Here is a 23438-nt window from a genome sequence, read left to right as displayed (position 1 = left end):
CGGAGACTTAAAATTGTATAGAAAGATTCCATAAATGATGTGATTGGACACGCAAAAGTAGATTTTAAAATAAAAGAAATATATAATATTATACACAACATGAGGAATGATGGAAGGTTGTATGCATGTTCATAATTTTGAAAGTAAGTGGTACAAAATTTACAATACCTGCTTCTGATTCAGAATAAATGTCACGTCTAGCAGTGTTTCCGCAAAAAGGATGATTTCTGAGGCTGAAAATGTTCATCAATTACGATGAATAGCCAGGTTGTGTTAGTTTTTCATAAAATAACAAATCATGCCTCAAACAAATAAACTTTAAGCATTTGCAAGTGATGTGAGTGCCAACAACGAATAATATTATCCTCAACGCCTAGACATGACTTGGCGATATACTCGGAAATGCGCAATGCAACTAACTCTCTTTGTGGAGCTCTCTAACATTCCCACACGTTGCTTAGTTTCCGTTGCGACCACGTGACGTACATACTTTCTTTCAAGCGTTGATTATCGAACGCATGCTGTATTAAATATTTATTTTTGTTATAATTGTAATTTAAATATTTTTCTTAATTTATGCGAGAACGTACTTTGCATATAAACCATAGCTTCAATCGGTAATACCTTTGTAACTTAAATAATTATTGTTGTTGTAAGAAATAGTTTTTGTATAAGGTTTAACTATGATTATCGTTAAAAAATAGTTTATAGTAATATTTTATAAACATTCATTTTGTTTATATTTTGTGTTCGTATAGAATGTAGATTCAAGAAAACTTGAAGTGATCCGTATCGATGTCTTTTGTAATAGCATTACAAAAAGAGCTCAAATTTCTTTTAGAGCTTGATTACCCGCGGCTATAATTATTACTCCGACAATGCCTTTACTTTATTCTTCAAAGTTAGTTGCTGCAGGAGTTTATTTATTCTGTCAGTTTAATATAATATTGTTATTAATAAAAGAAATAGATCACATTTTATTCTTGTGAAAACGATGAAGTTTTTCTCAAGTTGTATCTTCTATTTTTTATATGGGGGAGGACAAATGAAAATTTATACGCGTCACCTGATGGTATCTATCACCACGACCTATATCCTCTTGTAACATGTGACACCACAGAAACCATAAGAGTTTTGCTTATCTTATAGAGCATTGAACAAATGTACAGATAACAAAGAAAATTAAAAATACATTTACACGGATGTAACGTGGAACACTATAATAATACTCAAAAGTTATACATACTGCACCACCTATAAGATCTATTGAAATTGTAAAACTAAGATAATAAGAACTCAAGTTCGCTTAATCGTTTGGAAAAGCATGGAAGGTTCCAATAACTATGATGCGTTAACTTTGAAGAAAGAGATACATGTGTATATTAAAAAATACTTTATGTTGTCAATCTTGCCAATACGCACTGTAACAATATTATACAGTGACCAGAACTATTGACCAGATTTAAAAAAAAAAATTAAATATTTGCTCTGCAACACGGCCACGTATAATTATAATACTATAAAAATAATTTTCTTCTATGATTATTTCTTCTGCAAATTTTGAAACACTCATTTTCTCTACATTTATTACGCTTTTATTCTTTTGAACTATGACGCTTGTCAACACACACACGTATAAAATATTGATGAATGACACATAGTAATAAATGATGTATCAAACTAAATAGTGCAATATCAGGGTCCATGTTATGTCACGGTTGCTTTACCGGAACCATAATGCTGAATCATTGTCGCTATTAGGGCTCAAACAGACAGATATGTGAAGCGGCGGTAAGCGATTTAGTTTTATTGTATTCAGCAAATGTTTATTTGAATCGAGGAATAGTACCAAAATTATGCTTGAATATGCTTGTGGCAGTGTCATGTGATGGTTAATCCGCGCAACTTTTTTTGTTAAACTTAAAGTTAGCTTTTATTTATGTAGCGCATTTGTGGTTTTATAATAATTAATTTACATTTTTATTTTGAAACTTACTCATGACTTTATTTACGTTTGAGTATTATTCTTTCATAATTCTGTAAAGATTGTTATTAAAATCATTTGTAAATCAATAAAGGTACAAATGTTGATTAAAAGACTGGCAATGATCCAATTAATTACAACTTCTTCTTATTAAAGCTCAACCTATTCTGAAGTAGTTATCGTTAAATATTTGACATGAATAAGAATTAAATTACAAGAAATATTTTTAAACATTATAAAAACAGAAATAACATAATTTAATTATTTTGGTCTAATAAGCTGTAATCTAAGTTCAAGAATACCAGGAAATAAAAATATAAATTTCAATATCGTTCCATATAAACATAAATTATAATATATATTATAATCTATAAAAATAAATAAATGCTTTTATCATAATATTAATAAACTGAAAAATTATAGCATCAGAAGTACTGATATTAATAACAATAATGTAATTAATAATAATATGTAAGACTCCTAGGTTCTGATATGTTTGGTCACGCAAGTTCTACGCAAGCTGTTTGATAGACCCTTTGTATGAAGGTTGAACATATCCAATATCCACTTAGTTATTCTTCGGTATCTAATGATATCCGAAATATTTTTTATATAGTTACATCTTTAAATATTGTTAAAATTAAACATATATTAGGCCTTTTTAAAGGTTTCCTTTGCATTTAATATGTTAGATTACAAGTTTCTGCTTTTAATATATTTTGATCGACACCATAATTCAACTATTAAAAGTAATTTAGCTTAAGATGTAATCTGAGCTATCTATTCGACAAATCGGTCCAGCCGTTTGTCGATGAGTCGGAACAAACAGACAGAGAACAGCTTGAATTCTATAGTTATTATTGAATTATAATATATTTTTTTTATATTTGTGTTATTAAATATTTGTTGAGCCAAGGTTTAAATTAAGATTATAGTTGCTCCTGTTTTTAAAAGAAATCATAAACAGTTACGCATTCTTTATATTCTTACTACTAAATTTTGAAGATGGTGGTAATTACTAGTTGAATCTGGAGACCAATCTATTCCGTATTGATATATGTGCATATATGTGGGTAATATGTATGGTAAGTATCTATAGTACATAAGTAATATTATTGTTTGTATTGAATGGTATTTTTTTTCTTTAACTTGGCACCAACTTCAAAATACCTACGAGAAATTTTTATTTATTCTCTAGAGCTAGATTGTTTTATAAAAAAAGCTTGATCGAATATCGGTAATTTTGACTTAAAAAAAATAATTTATTATTATACATACACACTCACGCCTTGTTCCCGTCGCGGTAGGCAGAGACAATAGAATGCTATTTGCTTCTATCCTTACAAACCTCACGAGCTTCCTCTACATTAATTACTCTTTTCATACATGCTCGCCGGTTGCTCTCCTGTTCTCAAAACGTCCCCAATTTGGTCGACGAATGTTCTACGTGGTCTCCCGCGACCGACTTGCCCACACACACTTGCCTTATATATTTGATGTGTAATTCTTTCTTCTCTTTTTTCTTTTTTTCTTCTCTTTCTTCTCTTCTCTTATTTCAGCATTATACATATACCTTTAAATATATACATGGGATTTATAACAGGAAACATATAAGAAACATGCATTAAACTATTTTGTGTGAAATTTTTTGTGCACACATAAACACATAACTGGTGTAAAGTATACAAAAGCATGTTTATCAAACAAGGCTTATTTAACAATATTTGAAGACAAAACGATATCTGTTCGTTGTGAGAAAGGCCTTATACTATAACCGTAAGCTACTTTACATTAATTAAACACACAACGTGAGAGTATGTATGACATGATCACTTCAGATTAATCTGATTATATTCAACACTCGTCCTGCCCCGAAGCTTTGTTTGTGTATTTATATTTAGCTTGTTAGGTTTTACCAACAGCAAAAATATATTACAGGAACCTTAAAAAACACATTAGCATTAATAAAACATTACTATAAATAATAAAATATTGTCAATTAAAGGTATTTTTAGTATTAGAAATTTTATCATAGAACTCGAGTTAAAATATCAATTTAAAATATAATTATATAATACTAGCTGACCCGGCAGACTGCGTACTACCTAAATCGATAAATAAAAGACCTAAACTTTTGTATAAAATAAACTGAAAACAAACAAAAGGAATCCTTTTTTTAAAGTGTGTTATTATATATTACCCGTGTTTTAAGGAAGTTTATTTTAACTCCTTAGAAAGTTAGAAAGATATAAAAAATTCTAATAAGTTATTCATTTTTATTTATTATTTTTATTTGATTTCTGAACGACGGGGGACACGTCAAAGGAAAATCAAAATTATTGTTTTTATTTAAATACGAGAATTTTCATGTTTATTAAAAAACCTTTTAAACCTTCCCTGGACTTCCACAAATAATTCAAGACCAAAATTAGCCAAATCGTTTCAGCCGTTCTCGAATTTAAGCGAGACTAACGAACAGCAATTCATTTTTATATATATAGATAAATTATCAACAATTTTTTTTTTAAATAAATACTATAAATATTTGTAATACCAGATAATTTTAAAAATATTTAATGCTCTGTACATCTCTACGTTTATCTGCATTTCTACGCACAGAAAATGCTGCTCAATTAAGTAAATAGCTTTTTCTTTCAGCCCCCAAAGGCACACTTCTATCTTGCGGTAGATAATAGTTCCACTATGATACCCTAGTAGTCTTGTTTGAATACTGGATTACAATTTAAGTGCTATGAATCCCAGAAACGAGGACACGCAACTTCTTAATTATAAAGCAAACCGATGATCGGTCAGTCAGTAAATCGCCATTTTAGTGCAATAATTTAAAATATTATCGCCCCTTTGTTACCCCTACTTTTTTACTACATTTCGGTTCTAGAAAAACTGTTACGTAAACTTCATTTATCTTATACACAGATAAAAGAAAAATGCTGAATTGCTATATAACAGATACGTGGGTCAAATTGAGGGAGGTTATCGCGACTATTCATCTCGGTCTCGGAGTCGGGGTAACGCTCGCAGTCTGCGCGACGCTTTACATTACAATACTGCAAATTGATTCACTCCATTTGTTCTCACTCGCTTATATTTGTGGCCCTTTTTATCACCTGTTAAATCGGGGCTTAAATATGACATTGCATTTTTGACGTACCGGCTACTTTGATGCGAAATTCTCTTTAGATGCGCAATTTCACTACGAAACTTTTACTACATGACAGCTATAATATTCTAGAATCAAAAATATTTACAACATTGCATAGTTGGATGTTCTAAGCTCACATTAAAAATAAGAGTTAATCTTGAACTCGGGTGGTTCCGGCTTGGAATAACCGTTGTAGAAACAGCTCGCATTATCAATGCTGTGTTTGATGAGGACATGACAAACAAACGCACATTACGTTTTGTTTTGTTGACTAGTATATATAAAAAAGAATTTAAAATGTCTGTAGAAGTCGATTTGCAACAAACTACCAAGGAATCATGTTGACATACTCACAATAATGACGCATTTAAGTGTAATCGTTAAAATAAAAATGCTAGAAAAATGGGTGCTCCATGATTTGACTGACCAACACGCACGCTTTGAAGTTGATCCCGGGACAAATAAAAAATCTTTTATTTCGTTAATTAGATGTACACAATAACACATTAGTAACTTAAACTCATAATTAAATAAATAGTAATTGAGTGTGTGTGTGTGTGTGTCTTAAAATGTGTTATTTATTAATATAATGTAACGATATTGACTTTGTTCGGTTTTCAAATTCAACTCAGGGTAACACATTGGAAGGTAGGTAGGTCTTTGGAAACAAATTAATAAAATGTAAATGTAAGTTTTTCATCCAAATATTATTTATATTATGAAATTAAGGGTAAATAGCGTTCAGAAATTTCCTATATTAAGAATGTGTGCACTGAACATTACTATTGAAAATTTCACAATTTTAAAGCAAACAAACAAAAGATTTCAAGAAGTTGTCCCACCTATAAATTGTACGACAAAACTGACCCGGAGGGTTTCTCGTATAAATAACTTTACTTTATCCCCATGGCTCGCTTCTAGTGTTGCCAGCGACGACTTTAAAATCGAGTACTTTGAAATATTTCAACAGAAAAAACATAAATTTTATCTTGGCCCCGTTAAAAGCTAAGGGTGTTTTATTGAAAGTACACTTAGGTTGTTATTGTTTCTAGAAAATTTCCTTTGTCGCCAAAGTTATGAAGGTTTATTGTTAATCGCATTACTTGGTGACCTGATTTTTAATTTGATCACCTTTATCAAAGAGTAAGAAAACTTGGATGTGGGATTCAGTTGATTACGAGAATTTCTTATATCATTCAGTTCTTCAGCACACGGAGTTATTTATAAAGTAGGTCTTAGATAATTATGAAGAAAAAATATTTGAGTTAACAGAGCCGGTCTGAGATGTACTTTTTTTAATGGTTTATTGAATTTAATTACATTTGAATTTTATGAAAATAAAAAAAAAATCACAATTTAAAGTTTTGAATCTCTATATTTAAAGTTTGAAAAACCTGATCGAATAAACCCCGCATCCCTTATTTCTGACCATTTTAAAAAAATAAATGTATCATTACGTAGGTATAAATATAATGTCCATCGTTTTATAAAATTCTCCCAAAAATCCGAACCCACGGTCACTTATTCAGCGATCCCTTGCTAAGCGAATCCAGAAACAAAATAAAGTTTATTCTTTGAACTAGATAGTTACCGATTTTGTATGTAAATTGCCAATAAGGGGAAACACAGCGAAGCCCTTGACTCGACAGGGCGCTGAGTGGAGCCAGTAGGGCTGTACCATATAAACTTATATAAAATATTTCCGAATTAATTCACCTATGTATTAATATACAATAAATACATATCAAATTAATATGTTCCTTGAAGTATTTCAGCGCGTGTTATTTTTTTTAGAGAATAAGGGACGAGACGAGCAGGACGTTCAGCTGGTGGTAATTGATACGCCCTGCCCATTACAATGCAGTGCCGCCCAGGATTCTTGAAAATAACCGAAAATTCTGAGCGGCACTACACTGCGCTAGTCACCTTGAGACATTAGATGTTAAGTCTCATTTGCCCAGTAATTTCACTAGCTACGGCACCCTTCAGACTGAAACACAGTAATGCTTACATATTACTGCTTCACGGCGCAAATTGGCGCCATTGTGGTACCCATAATCTAGCCGGCATCCTGTGCAAAGAAGCCCACTGGTAATTGCAATGTAATATAGAAATATTAACAAAACTACAATTCCATATAAAATTAACGGTTTTTGTTCTATTTCCGTTGGCATTTATTACCAGCATAGAAATCTAAATAACAAGGTACTTGGTGTGACAAAGACGCTTTAAACGGCCTCATTTATTCATATTGCCTTCAGTTTGTAGACTGTGGAGTGTTTCAAGCGTATGTAGCAATGGAATGTATGTATTTGACGGTACAAGGCCGGTCAAATGGTCAAGATTTGGTGGTAGTCCATTGTTGTGGACGTTGAACATGACAGCAAGTAAAACACTTTAAATTTTGTTACACTTCACATAACAGCTATTTATAACATAATGAGAACGTGGTGTTACCGGCATGCACGTGCGGCACAACCGCCTCGCTCGATAGTTCTTCCATGACTGCCTCCTCGACGCTCACCCGGCACCCGCACTCGACCGCACTCGCACCGCACGTCGATTACACCCGAGCCAAGATGAGTACTGAAACATCTTCGTACTCACTCGTGGCTTGACGTTATTGCTAAAAGTGCTAAGTGCTAAAAAATTATCCCATTTTTTTTTTAATTTGCTCATTAATTATAGGTAGCTGATAGACCATTTCTTTGGTAATTTTAAAACAAAAGCAAAAATATGTTGAAACATATTGTGTTGATGCAACCCTAGATACGTGCAAGGGTGACTGAGCGATTTGCCGCTACATGCTATCAACTAAGTTGTGTATTCCAGAAATTATTTTAAGATAATCGTTGTTACGTACTTGAAATCTAGAAGTTATATATTTATATCTTACTATAAGGCATTATTGCAAAAACAGTAACAGAGATTTAGTATAAACTTGCTATAAGATTAAATGTACAATAAAATTTAATCTAATATCCATGGGTCAGACCTGTGGGAGGCTACTCTGCACCGGATGTCGGATAGATTATGGGAACCTGCGCGTATTTCTGCCGTGTAGCAGTAATTGTATTAGTGTTTCAGTCTGAAGGGCGTCGTAGCTAGTGAAATTATTGGGCAAATGCGACTTGACATCGTATGTCTCGAGGTGACGAGCGCAGTTGTAGTGCGGCTCAGAATTTTTGGGTTTTTCAATAAGCGGCACTGCATTGTAATGGGCAATATCAATTACCATCAGCTGAACATACTGCTCGTCTCGCCCTTATTTTCATTACAAAAATTCTAGTTCTCATACAATATTATGTTGCTGTTAGAGGGGAATGTGTACGACGGTGATCACTTAACTAAACATCAGGTTATCCTTACCCTCGTTTGCTACCACGTAAAAAACCATAACAACCCAAAATTGAATCCTATAAAAAAAACATAAAATAAAATAACCTTCTTTTGAGTGTCGAAGAACACTAGATTTTTAGAGCGTCAAAAACGTAAAGTATAAATCATATTAACATATTATCCTCTATGTATATTCCACATAGTCCGTTTTGTTTCATTATTAATACTTCGTGTCACGTAACCAAGCAGGCTGCGTGTTAAGCAAATCTCCTTTAAACTAAACTCGCCTCTTAGCGTATCTAATAAACCCTTATTTCCCGTACACACTCGTAAGTCGATGGAAATTATGTGATTGGCAGCAAGGTACGTTCAACATAAAATGTTTAGTACACCGACATGTCCATTCTCACGAGTATTTTATTGTGTTTCTATTGATCATGAGAATAACGAATAAAATATCTTCTATAGCTTAATGACAAGCAACATCTATGCTTACAGAATTTATTAGAGATTCCATTATTTGTGGATTGAATAGAAGTAAACTTCTTCGTCGGATTACTCTTGACAGAGCAGTCGTGGTCACGTCGAACGACGAACGATTCTACGCCAGTTATCCCTGGCTGTTGCTTCTCTGGCACATGTGTTGAGGGGAGTATTGGTTAGGGCTTTGATCTGGTCTGTCCAGCGCACAGGGGAGCGTCCTCTTGACCTACTGCCGTTGACCCTTCCCTGAACAACAAGTCTCTCTATGGCATGCTCTCCACGACGCGTGATATGTCCGAAGTATCTGAGGATACGGGCTCTGACTATAGAAGTAAGCCTTTCTTTCACCTTGAGCTCTTCAAGTATCGAGACGTTTGTGCAGCGTTGTGTCCAAGATACTCGTAGCATCATAGTAGCGTCTCCAACACCACATTTCTAGTGCGTCAATCCTTTGTCTCACTCGTTCTTTGACTGTACATGTTTCGGCACCATATAGTAGTATGGGAAATAATTAACTATGTACTTGTTTGATGGTTTGAAGTGTTCTATGTATTAATATCATATTTCAAAAGTAATCCGTGTATAACTGGTATTTCATTTCACCTCCTATACAACAATCCTCTTTTACAATGTATTTTATACTGATCAGTATAAGTATTTGTAATTATAAATCAATAAAATAAATAATATTAATTAGACCACCATATTCAAAAACAATCAATAAATAAAACATAATCGTTTGAAAACCCTGAAAACGTGCTCTGAAAAGGCCACGAATCGTCGGCTTAGCTAAAATAATAATAAAAATGTAAGTTTTCTGCAAAAAATAATTTAAAAATACAGTTACAACTAGTTACAATTACACGACTCTTAATCCTTTAAAAAGTTTTTTATTTAAATGTGTTACACTCGCGTTATTCAAAGAAATACTACATAATCGTTACATATGTAATGCAGAAGTTGGGCGGATTATTATGGTTTGTAAGTCAATCAAATATGAAAGAAAACATATATTTTTTTTAGATATACGACAATGTTTGTGCGGTCAACTAGTTAACAATATGCTTAATTATTACAGATCAAAATGTTTCTCGTACTTTAATAACAAGCCGGTACCAAGAGAATTGCGTAATAGACGTATCGGTAGAAACAATACTAGGAATATTGCATTGTAATTAATTTGTTAATAGACAAAACTTACCAATAATTAATTGTAGCATATTAAAATATATGCACAGTTGTGCCACTTTTATGATTGATAATTACTAGATATCATGAATTTATATAACGCAACAATAATTATTATGATGCTTGTAACCTGATAAAGTCAACACTTGTTATCATTTGCCGCAATCTCCTCCCGGGGAGCTTAATTATTACACGCGATGGATAAATGGTGTCCGATTTTGGTTGTAGATTGCAATCAACACCAAACCCGTATTTCACGGTTCAACCAGCTTCATTAATTAAACCTCTTAAATCTGTAATGTGAATCGTGTGCATTAGATAAAATTGTGCTCAACGTTTGAGATGTATCAAGTACAGCTAAAATAAGTGAATTTTTAATTTGATCTGAATAATAAAATAAGTTTGTGGAAGTTTTAAGCTCAGAGAGAGAGATTATGACATAAAGCTGATGATAAATTTACGAGCACGTTATTTTATGATCTTATTACAAGTTATAGTAATTAAAAAATTTTAATTACTCCAAAGCGCTGTTTTAATTACTTTCGATGGCACACAAGTAGCTGCTATTAGCGCTATTGTGTATTGATATAAAATTTAATATAAGTTCAAAAAATAAAATATTGATTTATGTTTTAAAAGTAATGACCCAGCAAACGTTGTTTTACCATAAAGTTAATAAAGTACCCCGCTCCCGCTCATTGTATTAATTTGAAATGAAGTTATAGAGATATTTCTAAGTTAAAAAATAATAATTACGAACATTTAGTATTATACTAATATCCTTTTTCAAAACATGCTTCATCTTATGATATAAGTACGTATTATTCCGATTGGTTCAGTAGTCTTCGCAGTATAACCGAAGTATACAAACGGCTCTCCATAATATTATAGATTTACATGGCAGCTTTTTTAAAAGGCATTGTAAAACTGTCTGATGCTCTCTCTCGAAAAGGTCTTTTGGCGACCCAGTGTCCAGTGGCCTGCACTTGTTCGCCGGTTTGATATTAGTTATTTTACCAGTGGGAGGCACTTTTGCACTGGATGCCGGCTAGATTATGAATACCACAACGGCGGCTATTTCTGCCATGAAGCAGTAATGTATTAGCATTACTGTGTTTCGTTCTGAAGGACGCCATAGCTAGTGAAATTACTGGGCAAATATCGTAGATTAGTGAAAGTTGTAGTGCTGATCAGAACTTTTGGGTTTTTCAATAATCCTGAGCGGCATTGCCCATTGGTAGGGCGTATCATTATTACTATCGTTTGAACGACTCTGCTCGTCTTCTCCCTTATTGTCATATCAAAAATCATTTGATATATTGGTGTTTAAAAAAGTTCACAAATAAGGCAATTGAATATTTGTTGTTATTACTTGTGTTTCGCAAATCGCAATTCTCGGAGGTGACATCAACTGTCAGTATCGCATTGTTGATGCACCTTGGATGACCGTAAAGAAATACTTTCTGATGCAAATGCTATGTCAAGATACAATTTGTAACCAACATGGATCCGATTGCGTCGAACAATACAACGATACTAATAAAGCTGAAGTTATACATCTGCTGGCTTTCTAATGAATAATTCATCATATAGGAGAGCCAATCATTAATATTCATGTTATTATTTGTCGTTCAGTATCATAGAGCTCCTACGAATAGGCAATATTATTTTCGATCGGCAATAAGTTTCCTGGTACTTCTCCTCATTAAAGTTCAAGTTTTCCGAAGCGAAGTGGTGAATTGTATAACTTTAAAATTCATAAGTGTAATCTTTCCGAGTATGTGATGATTTCTCTAAATCTCTCTCAGCTCTCTAGCTGAATAGAAGTGATTTGACTGCCGTTTTATATATATTGAATGGAATTGGAATTCTTTTCGTGAATTTTCCCATCAGCTTGCTGGTGAAACTTTAAAAGCATAAAAGGCATTTCTTTTTCTCAAAATTCATTTCTTTGCATGCACATAGTACACCTTCATTTAAAGTTCAACTCGGTAATGTGATTTTTTGCATCGTACGGTCAAAACTGAAAATTAAGTAAATTATTAGAGACCAAATAAAACAAACAACATATAGTATAATAATCAACAAACGCTTCACTTTACAGAGACTAACCCGCTCTCGGCCGCACTTGCATCGCACACCGATTACACCCGAACTAAGACGAATATCAAATCATATTCATCACGCCACAAATTAGGATATCATCCCCACCATCTGGATGTGTGGCGGTCCTCCACAGTGCGGTTTTCAAGGAGCTTTCTTCCACGTACTACAAAGCTGTGGAATGAGCTTCCTTGTGCGGTGTTTTCGGGACGATACGACATGGGTACGACACCTTCCTTAAAGGCCAGCAACGCTCTTGTGATTCCTTTGGTGTTGCAAGAGAATGTGGGCGGCGGTGATCACTTAACACCAGGTGACCCGTATGTTCGTTTGTCCTCCTATTCCATAAAAAAAAAATATTCGTACTCACTTCTTGTGATAGACATTATTGACTACGACATAAAGAAACCGACTGATACTTACATCACTTTTCGCATACTAGCATATTTATCCCCTCTTATTTAAAAATAAATAAATAATACGTAAAGACAAGAAGTTTCAATGAAATAATATTAACTGAATGCAATAAACTGCTATTTAAATCAATTTTATAAATACCCACTGTTCGTAAAACTATAAGCCAATCGCAGCCGTAAAATATTTTGTTAAAAACTACGAGCAGCGGGATTTTAACAAAACTTCATAAAAATTATTTTATTCATACATTTTTTGCATAAATACAATTCGGACTCGGCTATTCCATTGAAGGTTTTATAATTGTACCATTATTCAAAAACAACTGCGTATGTAACAGCTTGTATTTAATCTTAGCTTAGTTTGGATATTAATGTCGCTTACTATAATTATTTTTTTATTTTAAATTGATAGAGCGAATCGATAATAATTTTCACATAATTACACAGATTTTTCTTACGTAATTTTCCTGTAGATCCAATGGTGCACGAGTCGTAAACCGTAGATAATATTGTTGTAAGCATTTTCATTATCATTTTCCGCAATTCATAAACGCGTGCATTTAATTTTCCTAATGAAATAAAGTTTGTTATCATTCATCACTCAATAGAAACGTCATTATTTATCTCTCTTTCACTCATCGTTCCGCGTTATTATTTATTTTTTTATACCAAATATATGGAAGGTTAAAGCATTAGCCCCTTGATTTATTTGGTCCTTCGAGCCGAATTATTATCTGATCTGAGTATCACTAACATAAAATTAACAGAAATTAAACTAAACATCGTCTTCTGTACTGTCTTCTGTGATTAAATTCTATATTCTTTTATGGAGAATAGAAAAAAAGAAGAGAGTAATAAAAATATTAATTTATAATTTGAAATAGAGGTCACATTTAATAAAAAAACTACGTTTATTATATAAACCGACTTCAAAATCAGGAAAGTGTAAATTATTAAAGATTTAATTTAATACTGCTCATGCACACGTAATACCTTTAATATTATTAAAATACTATTATTTGTCAAACTAAAGAAGAATCAGGTAAATCGGTTAACAAACCTCAGCGTAATCGGTGTACATACATAAAAAAATACGATTCGAATTGAGAACCTTGGAGAAAGTCGGTTAAAAATAACTTCTCTATCTGAAAGTGACAAACTTTACATTAGATTACTAGAAGAGATAGTTATTAGTTATATCATTGGGCTGCCCGTTAAGCCTCTATTGTTATAAAAGAATAGCCATATAAACTAGAAAAGTTTAAAATCTTAAGTGGATTTTAATTTTCTTTGTTAAAAAGTTTGTTACATTTTTTATAAATGCTTATAAATGACAGGCACGCGAGGATTCTTCTCTCATAATAGCGATCGATTATTGTCGCTGGTTAAGTTTCCCACGACTGACATAAAGCTTGGCTTGTCGGATAATCTCGAAGAAATGTTACAGAGATTATTAAAACAAAGATACGTATAATTCCGTTGTTTGAAAGAACTTTCTTATATTATCGGAATATTTAAAACAGCAAAGTTATTTACACCAGTTACGAAGTAAGATGCAGATTAGTCATTTAGATTCTAGGGAATCCGGAGAAACAGTTTATCAGTGAAAAAGACAAGTCAAAGCTGAAATTTTCATAGAATGAAAAGGTCCCATGAACGATTTAGCCTTTCACTTTGGATCCATCGCTCTTATAGCCTGATTATCATATCTGGGTATGATTTAACTGCAAGGCTTTTCTTTCGTTTATATTTCTTTCCTTCTGCCTGTGATATAATAAAATTGTGGGGACAGCTTTTAACGCGTAGTTGAAAATAAAAGCCATCAAAGCGAAGCAAACCACCAGTTTTGCTTATAAGGAAAGTTCACACGGAAACGATGACAGATGAAGGAGAAATTGATACTTTCGCTGATAGTGCCGACCCTTGATAATAGCGGTGAAGCTATCAATCAAAGATAAAGGCTAACTCAAGTTTATCGACGATTCACGTCGCTTGCACGATTGACGACAAGCTGGCGATGAAACTAGTAAAAGTAGTTTTATTGAAGTAGATACCAGAAAGACAGAATGACTATTTAATAATACTAGTGGGAGGTTCCTTGCGAGAAATGTTTAAGCATTGCTGTGTTTGTCTGAAGTATGCTGCAGCTAGTGAAATTACTGGGCAAACGAGACCTAACATCTTTTATCTCAAGGACCAGCACAGTTGTAGTGCCACTCAGAATTTTTGGGTTTTTCAATAATCTTGAGCAGCACTGCATTGTAATGAGCATGGCGTATCAATTACCATCAGCTGAACGTACTAATCGTCTCTTCACTTGTTTCCATAAAAAAAACAAGCAAGGCAGAACACTATGGAATATCGAATATAATCATCTGAGTATTGTAACTGTACTAATGTGTTGTGTACTATTACTTAATCAGTTCCACAAAGACGATTGTTCGACTGTGTTACCACTGTCAAAGATAATATTCCTCTCACACAAAGCTACTCATGGAACAACGAACACGAAGTCCTCAAATAATAATACTAACGTTTTATACAAGGTATTATAGAGTAACTACCACCTGATTTGGGGAGTTGGGACTTCTCAAAGTTGAATACTTTCATTAATGTTGGATCAAAATCGCTATAACCATGAAGTTGAAGGAAATAACACTTATGATGAGTCAGTTTTAAGTAAAAGATTTGAGAAAATTATTAAGGTATACGTCAAACATTGTTATGGGCTGTCACTGGGTTAAGAGAATCCAACGAAGTTTGCCATTATGTTAACAAGTGTGTAAATTGTTTTATATATAGTATAGTTCTCAAAGATTTTATCCATCTAAGTCATAATTTGGCTGGATTACATATTTGACCTTTGCAAAACATATATTTAAAACAGGTTATATTAAAGATCCGTCCATAACTGCATACCTGCATACAATATGATGAATTGTAGTAAAACAAGGCGAAACCAAATAAAATTTCACAAAAAACGCAAAAAGCTTTCTACAGAGGCGTTATTTTATTTCAGCTCAGCAGATTACATAAAAATATTACATCACACAGCTTAAATACAAAGTACTAACAAATTAAAATTTAATACATTAATATAATTTACAAATAATTCTTTATCTGCATAAAGATAATTCCATATTCAAATCACGATTCAGGGCGACAAGTAAATTACAAAATGCATTTGAAATATTCGAATAAGCCATTAGTGAAAATGAGGAACAAAATTGCGACTACAATAAAAAGATTACACTTTTATACTTTTATTACAACCCAGTTTTCGTGGAAAAAATAGTGTTATATGAACAAAGTTATATTATTCATTCCAACACAATTTTCAGTGAATACTTTTGTTTTCGTAGATTAATAATGCACTTTCTGTTGTTGCTTATGTTTTTTTATTTCTTTTTTAGTTAGGATTAAATTAAAACAAATCCGTAAAAGCAATGCTTTTTTAAGGTAACGTTGTGTTGTGTTAAATGTTATTTTAGGTTTCTTAGTCGTTTTTTGAAGTTTTTATCATATAATTGTTGATGCTACATACTATCTTAGAAATACATGTCAAGAAAAATCTACCTAGTCAAAGATTTCTACAACTATTAGAGAGCTTCCTATGATATGAATTATTTCAAAAGCCTTTGTCAATGAAAACATCTGATAGGGCAGATTTAAGATCAATACAATAATTTTATAACAATTCACTTAAGATATCTGATATCACATTTTTTAAATAAAGGTAGTACCTAGTAAGTACCTGGTACCTAGGAGTGTATATTTTCGTATTTTTCTTATATTTATTCCGTAAAATATAGTTTTAAAAAATTATGTGTCATCGCATGCCACAACGATGAGTCGATGTCTTTTTATTCCCCACGGAGACGTTTTATAGAATTTGATACAAATTGGGTACAAGAATAAGATACCACTTCTTCATATTTAAGGTTAACATTTTCATAGAGGTATAGATGATAAGGCATACAAAGGCTCCATGTGGTGAATACTGTTTTACGATCTTATAGAACAAATCTTAAGAAGAATATATTTATTTGGAGTATCGTGAACAAGGAAAATACCAGTATGGGAATTTATTCAATTAAGCGTTATTTTCTGGAAATCCATAACTATCCAAATATTGTATTTTATTGAGTATTTATTCCGATAAGATGTGTATTTAACAGGCATCCTCAGGAGATGTTGACTCGCCAAATTCTGGCACGAGACCATCAACCTTGTCGAATTTATTAAGGATACATCTTTGCGGATTTTACACTCTATAAAACTAAAAATATTTGGATACCAATAAGTAAGTCCCTTGTATATTTTTCAATTACTGCTATAATTCATATAATTTAAAGTAACATTATGGATAAGCATTTTAACGCTATTGAACTTAATGCCTCCAGTAATATTGGATTAGTGACAATAATTGTTAATACAATATAATTGATCCAATATACGCTGAAGCAACTTTATAGAGTACTAGCTTTTACTCACGACTTCGTCCGCGTGGAGTACTTAATTAGGGCAACAGTTTTTATTTTTTAGGATACTTTTCAAATAATACACATACAAACTATTCTTTTTTTGCGTGCTTGCGGCTTTCTTTTATATCACTGTGGACAGTCTCTTTGAAAGTATTTCCCTGTGAATTTTAATCTCCTATATAGGTCAAAGTTTGGGAAACTTAATATATGCTATCAAGTGCCTTAATACAAATTATCATGGTTTTTTCTCCGAAAATGCACAATTCCTATGCAGACTTTCATCCCTTATTTCAAAACGTACATGCCCTTTAAAAAAAAAGGTTTCCTTTGTCCTATTCCAAGCTCAAGTCTATCTCTGTACCAAATTCCATCAGAATCGGTTCAGTGGTTTAGGCGTGAAAGCGAACCAAACAAACATTCTTAGAGATTTATAATATCAGTATACTTCGGTTTGAGATGTAGTTTTCTTTATATGATATTTATTACACATTTTACATAAAATGCTTACCGATCTATGTTCATAATAAAATAATTATAGAGAAATCTCTGAATTAAATATTATTTAAAGAATACTTGCCGTGCGTCTTAAAAACAACACCGAAACCAATATAGTAATTTATAGATTAAATTTCTGTTTGTCTGCATATAATTCGGGACCAAACGCAACAACGACTGAATAGATTTAACTCAAATTTTATATATATTCATATCCAAGGTTGGGATGGCTATATATTATCACTTAACACATATTCTTGCTGCTAAATCTAAACTGCCTTAGAAGGTGCCGCCACCTAGTGACACAATATATAACTTAAAAAATTGAGCTTAGATAATACCTAGTAATAGTTTACATATTCTAGTGAGTATGTTGCATGGTAACAAAAAAACACATTCATGAAATAACTATTCAAATTAGTGATGACTTATATTAAGTGAACAAAACATTATCCGCCATATAAACACTATAGTTTTTATGTAAAGTAATAACTGTTTTCGTTTTAATTTGAAATAATTTTACTGTTTTTAAGACATTTTCAGCTAAGTTTACATTAGGGGCTTGAGGTATTATGTACAGCTGAATTGCTAGTTATTAAAAAATTCGGCTTAAGAAACGATAAGTACTTTTGAGATTTAACATTCGTGCGCATCATATAAAAACTTGTGACAGCTGTGGGATATGAAAGCCAGTAGATATTCTGATCTATTTCTTATAAGTAAGGTATATATGTTTGTATTTCTATTATCAAAATGAACTTCCTTGTGCGGTTTCCGGGACGATACGACATGTGTACCATCCAAAAAAGCGCGTACACCTTCCTTAAAGGCCGGCAACGCTCTTGTGATTCCTCTGGTGTTGCAAGAGATTGTGGGCGGCGGTGATCACTTAACAACAGGTAGCGTACGCTCGTTTTACCTTCTATTCCTTAAAAAAAAATACCGAGTCCTTTGCCAATATTTAGGGCAACCAGCGATTTAAACATGACGATTACCATAATCATATTATATTGCATCAATCAATCATCCTACAACGTGAAATAAACTTCATACATGTTATTAATGTTCGATAAAATTGTGTGTTTTATGAAGCACTTTAAGCCAGACTACATGCTGCACCCCATTTATTAATCATTCTTCATGAAATAATTGTAACATAAACATTTGTACTTTTTAACTATTTAGTTAATATATTATAGTGCCCCGAGTTAAAGTGGCATTTAAAGCTAAAAGAAAAGCATATCAGAATAATAGTAAAGTAAAGAAATCAAAGAAAAATTTTTGTTAAGTAAAATCAAATCAATTCTTAAGGAGTAAAGATAACTTACCAGTTCTTACCAGTGGGAGGCACCTATGCACATTACGCCGTAGCTAGCTAAATAACTGGGCAAATCTTAACATCTTATGTCTCAAGGTGACGAGCGCAATTGTAGTGCCGCTAAGAATTTTTGGGTTTTTCAAGAATCCTTAGCAGCACCGCATTGTAATAGGTAGGGCGTATCAATTACCATCAGTTGACAAAGACATGTGAAAAATGAAAAAATTAAACAGTGATATACTGATCTTGCCATAAATACTGAAAACAAAGAAAAAAAATTTATTGCAAATAATATTTATTACTAATACAGTATGTTAGTTTATATACAAATATAAACCAATTAAAAAAAAATAAAAAGCTTATTCATAGTGGTCTCCATTGGCTGCAATACAGTCCCTTAAATGTTGGTTTTATATTCGATAGTGACGAATTTCCATACCAACTGCCATCCCCCTATTTCAACGTCTCCATTTATTTATTTTTTCAATAAAATGTAGTGTATGTTCTTCTTCAAGATTAAGTCTATCTGTGCATTAAATTTATTCAAATAGGTTCAGTGTTTTAGGCGAAACCGTAACAAAGAAACCTACATTCATATTTATAATAATAGAAGGGATCTTGACGTATAGTACCGATTACATTTACAGCCGCCAAATATGAAATATAATATATCAATACAATCTAGAAATCATTTTAAGAAACCTTTCCTACCTCACAACACACACTTGCCTTAAAATAAACAGCCACAAACCTTGTCACTGTCAAAATAAAATCCTTTCGTTGTCTTTCAGTTATTTTTCATGGGGTTTGGATTTAACGAACAAAACGATAGGCATATTTCAAGACTGTAATCTCACCCAACTCGTCGCTGAATTTTAACTTTTTTTGCACCCTAATCCAACATGATTTATTTGCCAAAACCTACAATTACTTAATGGACTTAATAATCGGTGCTAAACCCCTATTTAGCAGATTATTAAGGGAGCGTTTTTTGTATACCTACCGACTTTTATACCTATCGAATTTCTAGTATATCAAATCATGAACGATTAGGATATCAACCTTCTAGAGAAACCCTAATAAATATCATATTTTTGTTTTATTAAAAACTTTCATAGCCAATTTAGTTTTAACAAATCTTTTTTATTGTTTCAGGTACATTATAGTCACAGTTTTGCTGGTGGGATATTGGATAAAGATCAGCGATGGAGCAGAAATTAGCTGTCCCGGTGAGTGCTCTTGCCGTGTCAGATCTATACCTATGCCAGAGCTTCGCATCACCTGCACGCGTGGAGACCTCACCTCAATACCTGTCGACATGTTCGACAAGAGTGCAGAAGTCATCGTCATTGCTGCACCAGCAGAGCATCAAAACCATCTTACAATTGGACCAATATTCACACAACCAAATCCTTTCGTGAACCTTGAAGAACTCCACATAGTCAACTCAAATGTACCATCCATTGGCAAATACTCCTTCTGGGGTCTACAAAACTTACGAATACTTAACCTGACGCATAATAATCTGACCAGCATAAATGCAGATAATTTTCGAGGGCTCATTAATTTAACGGAGCTATTTTTAGATCATAATAATATCGAGCAAATGCCGAGCGAGACATTCCATCATCTCACTGCTTTGAAGACGTTATCACTATCACAAAACCGAATATCAACGTTAGTCTCGCGTTTGTTCCGAATGCTAGCTAACCTTTTATATTTAGATTTAAGTTATAACCCTATTGAAGATTTGAACCCAGAGGTATTTAAAGATATACAGCATTTAAGATATTTCATGTGCCGAAGTTGCTTATTGCGGAGAATCAATACCCAAATATACCATCTTGTTCCAAATTTAGAAGAACTAGACCTCGGTGAAAATCTGTTTAAGTATCTGACGCCTGATGAATTTATTAGCCTAAAAAGGTTAAAGAAATTAAAATTAGATGGCAATCAACTTTCTGTAATTGTAGATAATATGTTCGGAAGGAATCGGGAGCTAAGAATGTTAGGGTTGGCACGCAATCGTCTAGCCCTATTGGCGCCGGCTTCCCTTACTAACCTTACCTCTCTTATGCATTTAGATATAAGTCATAACAAAATTGATAGGTTTTTTTTGCAAACCTTCGCGCCTATGGTAGAATCCCTTAAAACCATAAATTTTAGCGGGAACAATCTGCCGCTAAACGAAATAGCGATTGTTCTGCAAATTCTTCCAGACATTAACGGCGTTAATCTCGCAAATTTATCGCTGCAGGAAATACCACCAAATTTTTTCATTTATAATGAACATTTAGTATCATTAGACATTTCTTGGAATAAGCTTAGCAAGTTTCCATACAAGCTGCTATCCAAGACAAAATTTCTTCAAAACTTAGATATATCTCATAACAAGATACGGACTCTGAGTGAAGACGACCTTCAGAGATTAGAGGCTATAGCTCAAGTTGATCTGACAAAGAACCATTGGCACTGCGATCAATGTTCGATAGGAACAATGTTGGTATACATGACGACTACGGTATTAAACGCAAGCATACGTCACCTTACTTGCCACTCGCCATTCAGACTCACTGGTGTCACATTTGCAAACCTAGATTTTGATAAATTAGAACATTGTGCAAGAACATATGAAGCGCAAGTAAGTGTAATAGCTGGATTAATGCTGCTATGCGTCGCAATATTTGGCACTATTACTGCAGCATTATGTTGCACCAGACGACGAACAGCCCAATACTATACTAACGAAGAGAAACGCCGAGAGATGAATCGTGAACTACCTGAGGAGCTTCTAGGGCAGACAGAGTTAGGGAGTGTCGCAACCATCCCGGCCCCTTACCATTTTATGACAAAGGGCAGCTAGCAACGCGCCCCCACCCCCGCACTCCACAGACGTGGTCTCCGCGTCACGTTTGAACCAAACCTACCAACACGTTCCAGTCCTCTTGGTTCGGCTCCTATTCGCTACATTCCAACGCAGTTTCAAAATGTTAGTGACATCATGTGATACGACGAAGATGATCTGGTGTAAACAATGGACAATCTGTTTTTATTATTCACATTATTACCTCTTGGTAAATCTATATATCGTTTTCAAATTATTATAAAGATATTTTTTCTAAAGTTAGTATTTTATAATACGTATAACGGAATACAATCACCTGAACTATAGTGCAGGATTGTATGTAAGCCTAATAATTCTAAGATTCACGAATTTCAGTAGATTTCTATTAGATTAGAATTAATAATTGTTTGTTACATTGTAGTCTTTTGACGGCAAGGTGTAAACGCTATTTAAAAAAAATCCTTAGGTCTATGAGGTTAACATTTAATCATAAAATCTAAATAGAAACATAGTGACTAAATATTGTCATTGTTTATTCCGTTAGCTCATTGATAAAGTTGGCATGATAACTGTTAGCTGAAAATATTTTTATCTTCTTAATATATTTCTATTTTCATGTTTTCATTTAGGGTTTTACAGTAACGTTTTAGATTCAAGACGTTATTGTAAAAAATCATCTTATAGGTTAGCTTACTTAGTTCTTAGTAATAGAAATACAATGTTTATATGAGCTGGTGTTTTGCTATAATATTTACGTTGTATTAAGTGAATTAAAAATTCACTACTTATTTTACCTGTCTTGGCCAAATGAATGATATTGTTTTATAATAGTTATTAAACATATTTATTGAAATTTTCAAATTTATGAAAATTAATGTCTGCTAAATCATGTAAAAATAGTTATGAGAAACGCGAGACAAAATAAGACCTGGAATTTTTTATCTGAATCAAATACTTACAATCAAATGTCATTAGACTATAAGTGGTAGTAGATTATATTTTTCAGCAGTAAAGTTATTTGAAAAATTATTAACTCTCTAAATATCGCTGTAAATTTAAAATTAATTATATATATAAAAATTAATTTAGGATACTTCACTCATCGTCATTTGATTTATTCGGTGTTATAATTGGTACTATTCTATATATTAATAGGTTAGGATTTTTTTCTACAACCACCAATTGTAACGCCGAAATAATCATACTCTTTATTGTAAAAAAACATAAAAAAAAAATACAAAAATATATCATGTAATCTTAAGAATTATTTGTAAATAAGTGTAGGATCTTATAAAATAATGTTTTGTTTGGTAAATTGTAGGAATAAGAGGTAATATTTGGCATCTTTGAATGTTTCTTTTTAATTTAAGTGGTCAAAAGGGTAATGTTAGTATTCTAAGTCCTAAATAATTCGCTGGAACAGCGGTTATGTGAATTGAAACGGTTGTGCCAAAATTTAGTTTAAGTTTATTCTTTAACAGATTTTAATTGGTTTCAAATATCTTTATTGTTTTCTTACTAATGTGTTTATTCTATGACATGAAAGCTTCTTTGCAACAGAAATAAACTATAACATAATATTATTACCTCACAGTCTAACACGGTGCGGTCCTTATCTCA

At 32.7% G+C, this 23438-nt stretch overlaps 1 protein-coding gene across 3 annotated transcripts in view; it reads left to right on the top strand.

Moving 5' to 3' along the window:
- The window catches only part of LOC126978689 (leucine-rich repeat-containing protein 4B-like), a 96891-nt gene extending 74784 nt beyond the window's left edge, over positions 1-22107 (top strand). For 2 of the 3 annotated variants that reach the window (XM_050827694.1, XM_050827693.1), the window contains exon 3: positions 20129-22107. In XM_050827694.1, the coding sequence (XP_050683651.1) occupies positions 20129-21836 (1708 nt within the window). In that variant the 3' untranslated portion in view covers positions 21837-22107. The remainder of the gene's footprint in view (positions 1-20128) is intronic. The other variant, XM_050827695.1, reaches the window with a different exon arrangement.
- The last annotated feature ends 1331 nt before the right edge of the window (positions 22108-23438 follow it).

The sequence above is a fragment of the Leptidea sinapis genome, chromosome Z, assembly GCF_905404315.1.
Source record: "Leptidea sinapis chromosome Z, ilLepSina1.1, whole genome shotgun sequence".
NCBI classification, from domain to species: Eukaryota; Metazoa; Arthropoda; class Insecta; order Lepidoptera; family Pieridae; genus Leptidea; species Leptidea sinapis.
This window is presented reverse-complemented; position numbering and strand designations above follow the sequence as displayed.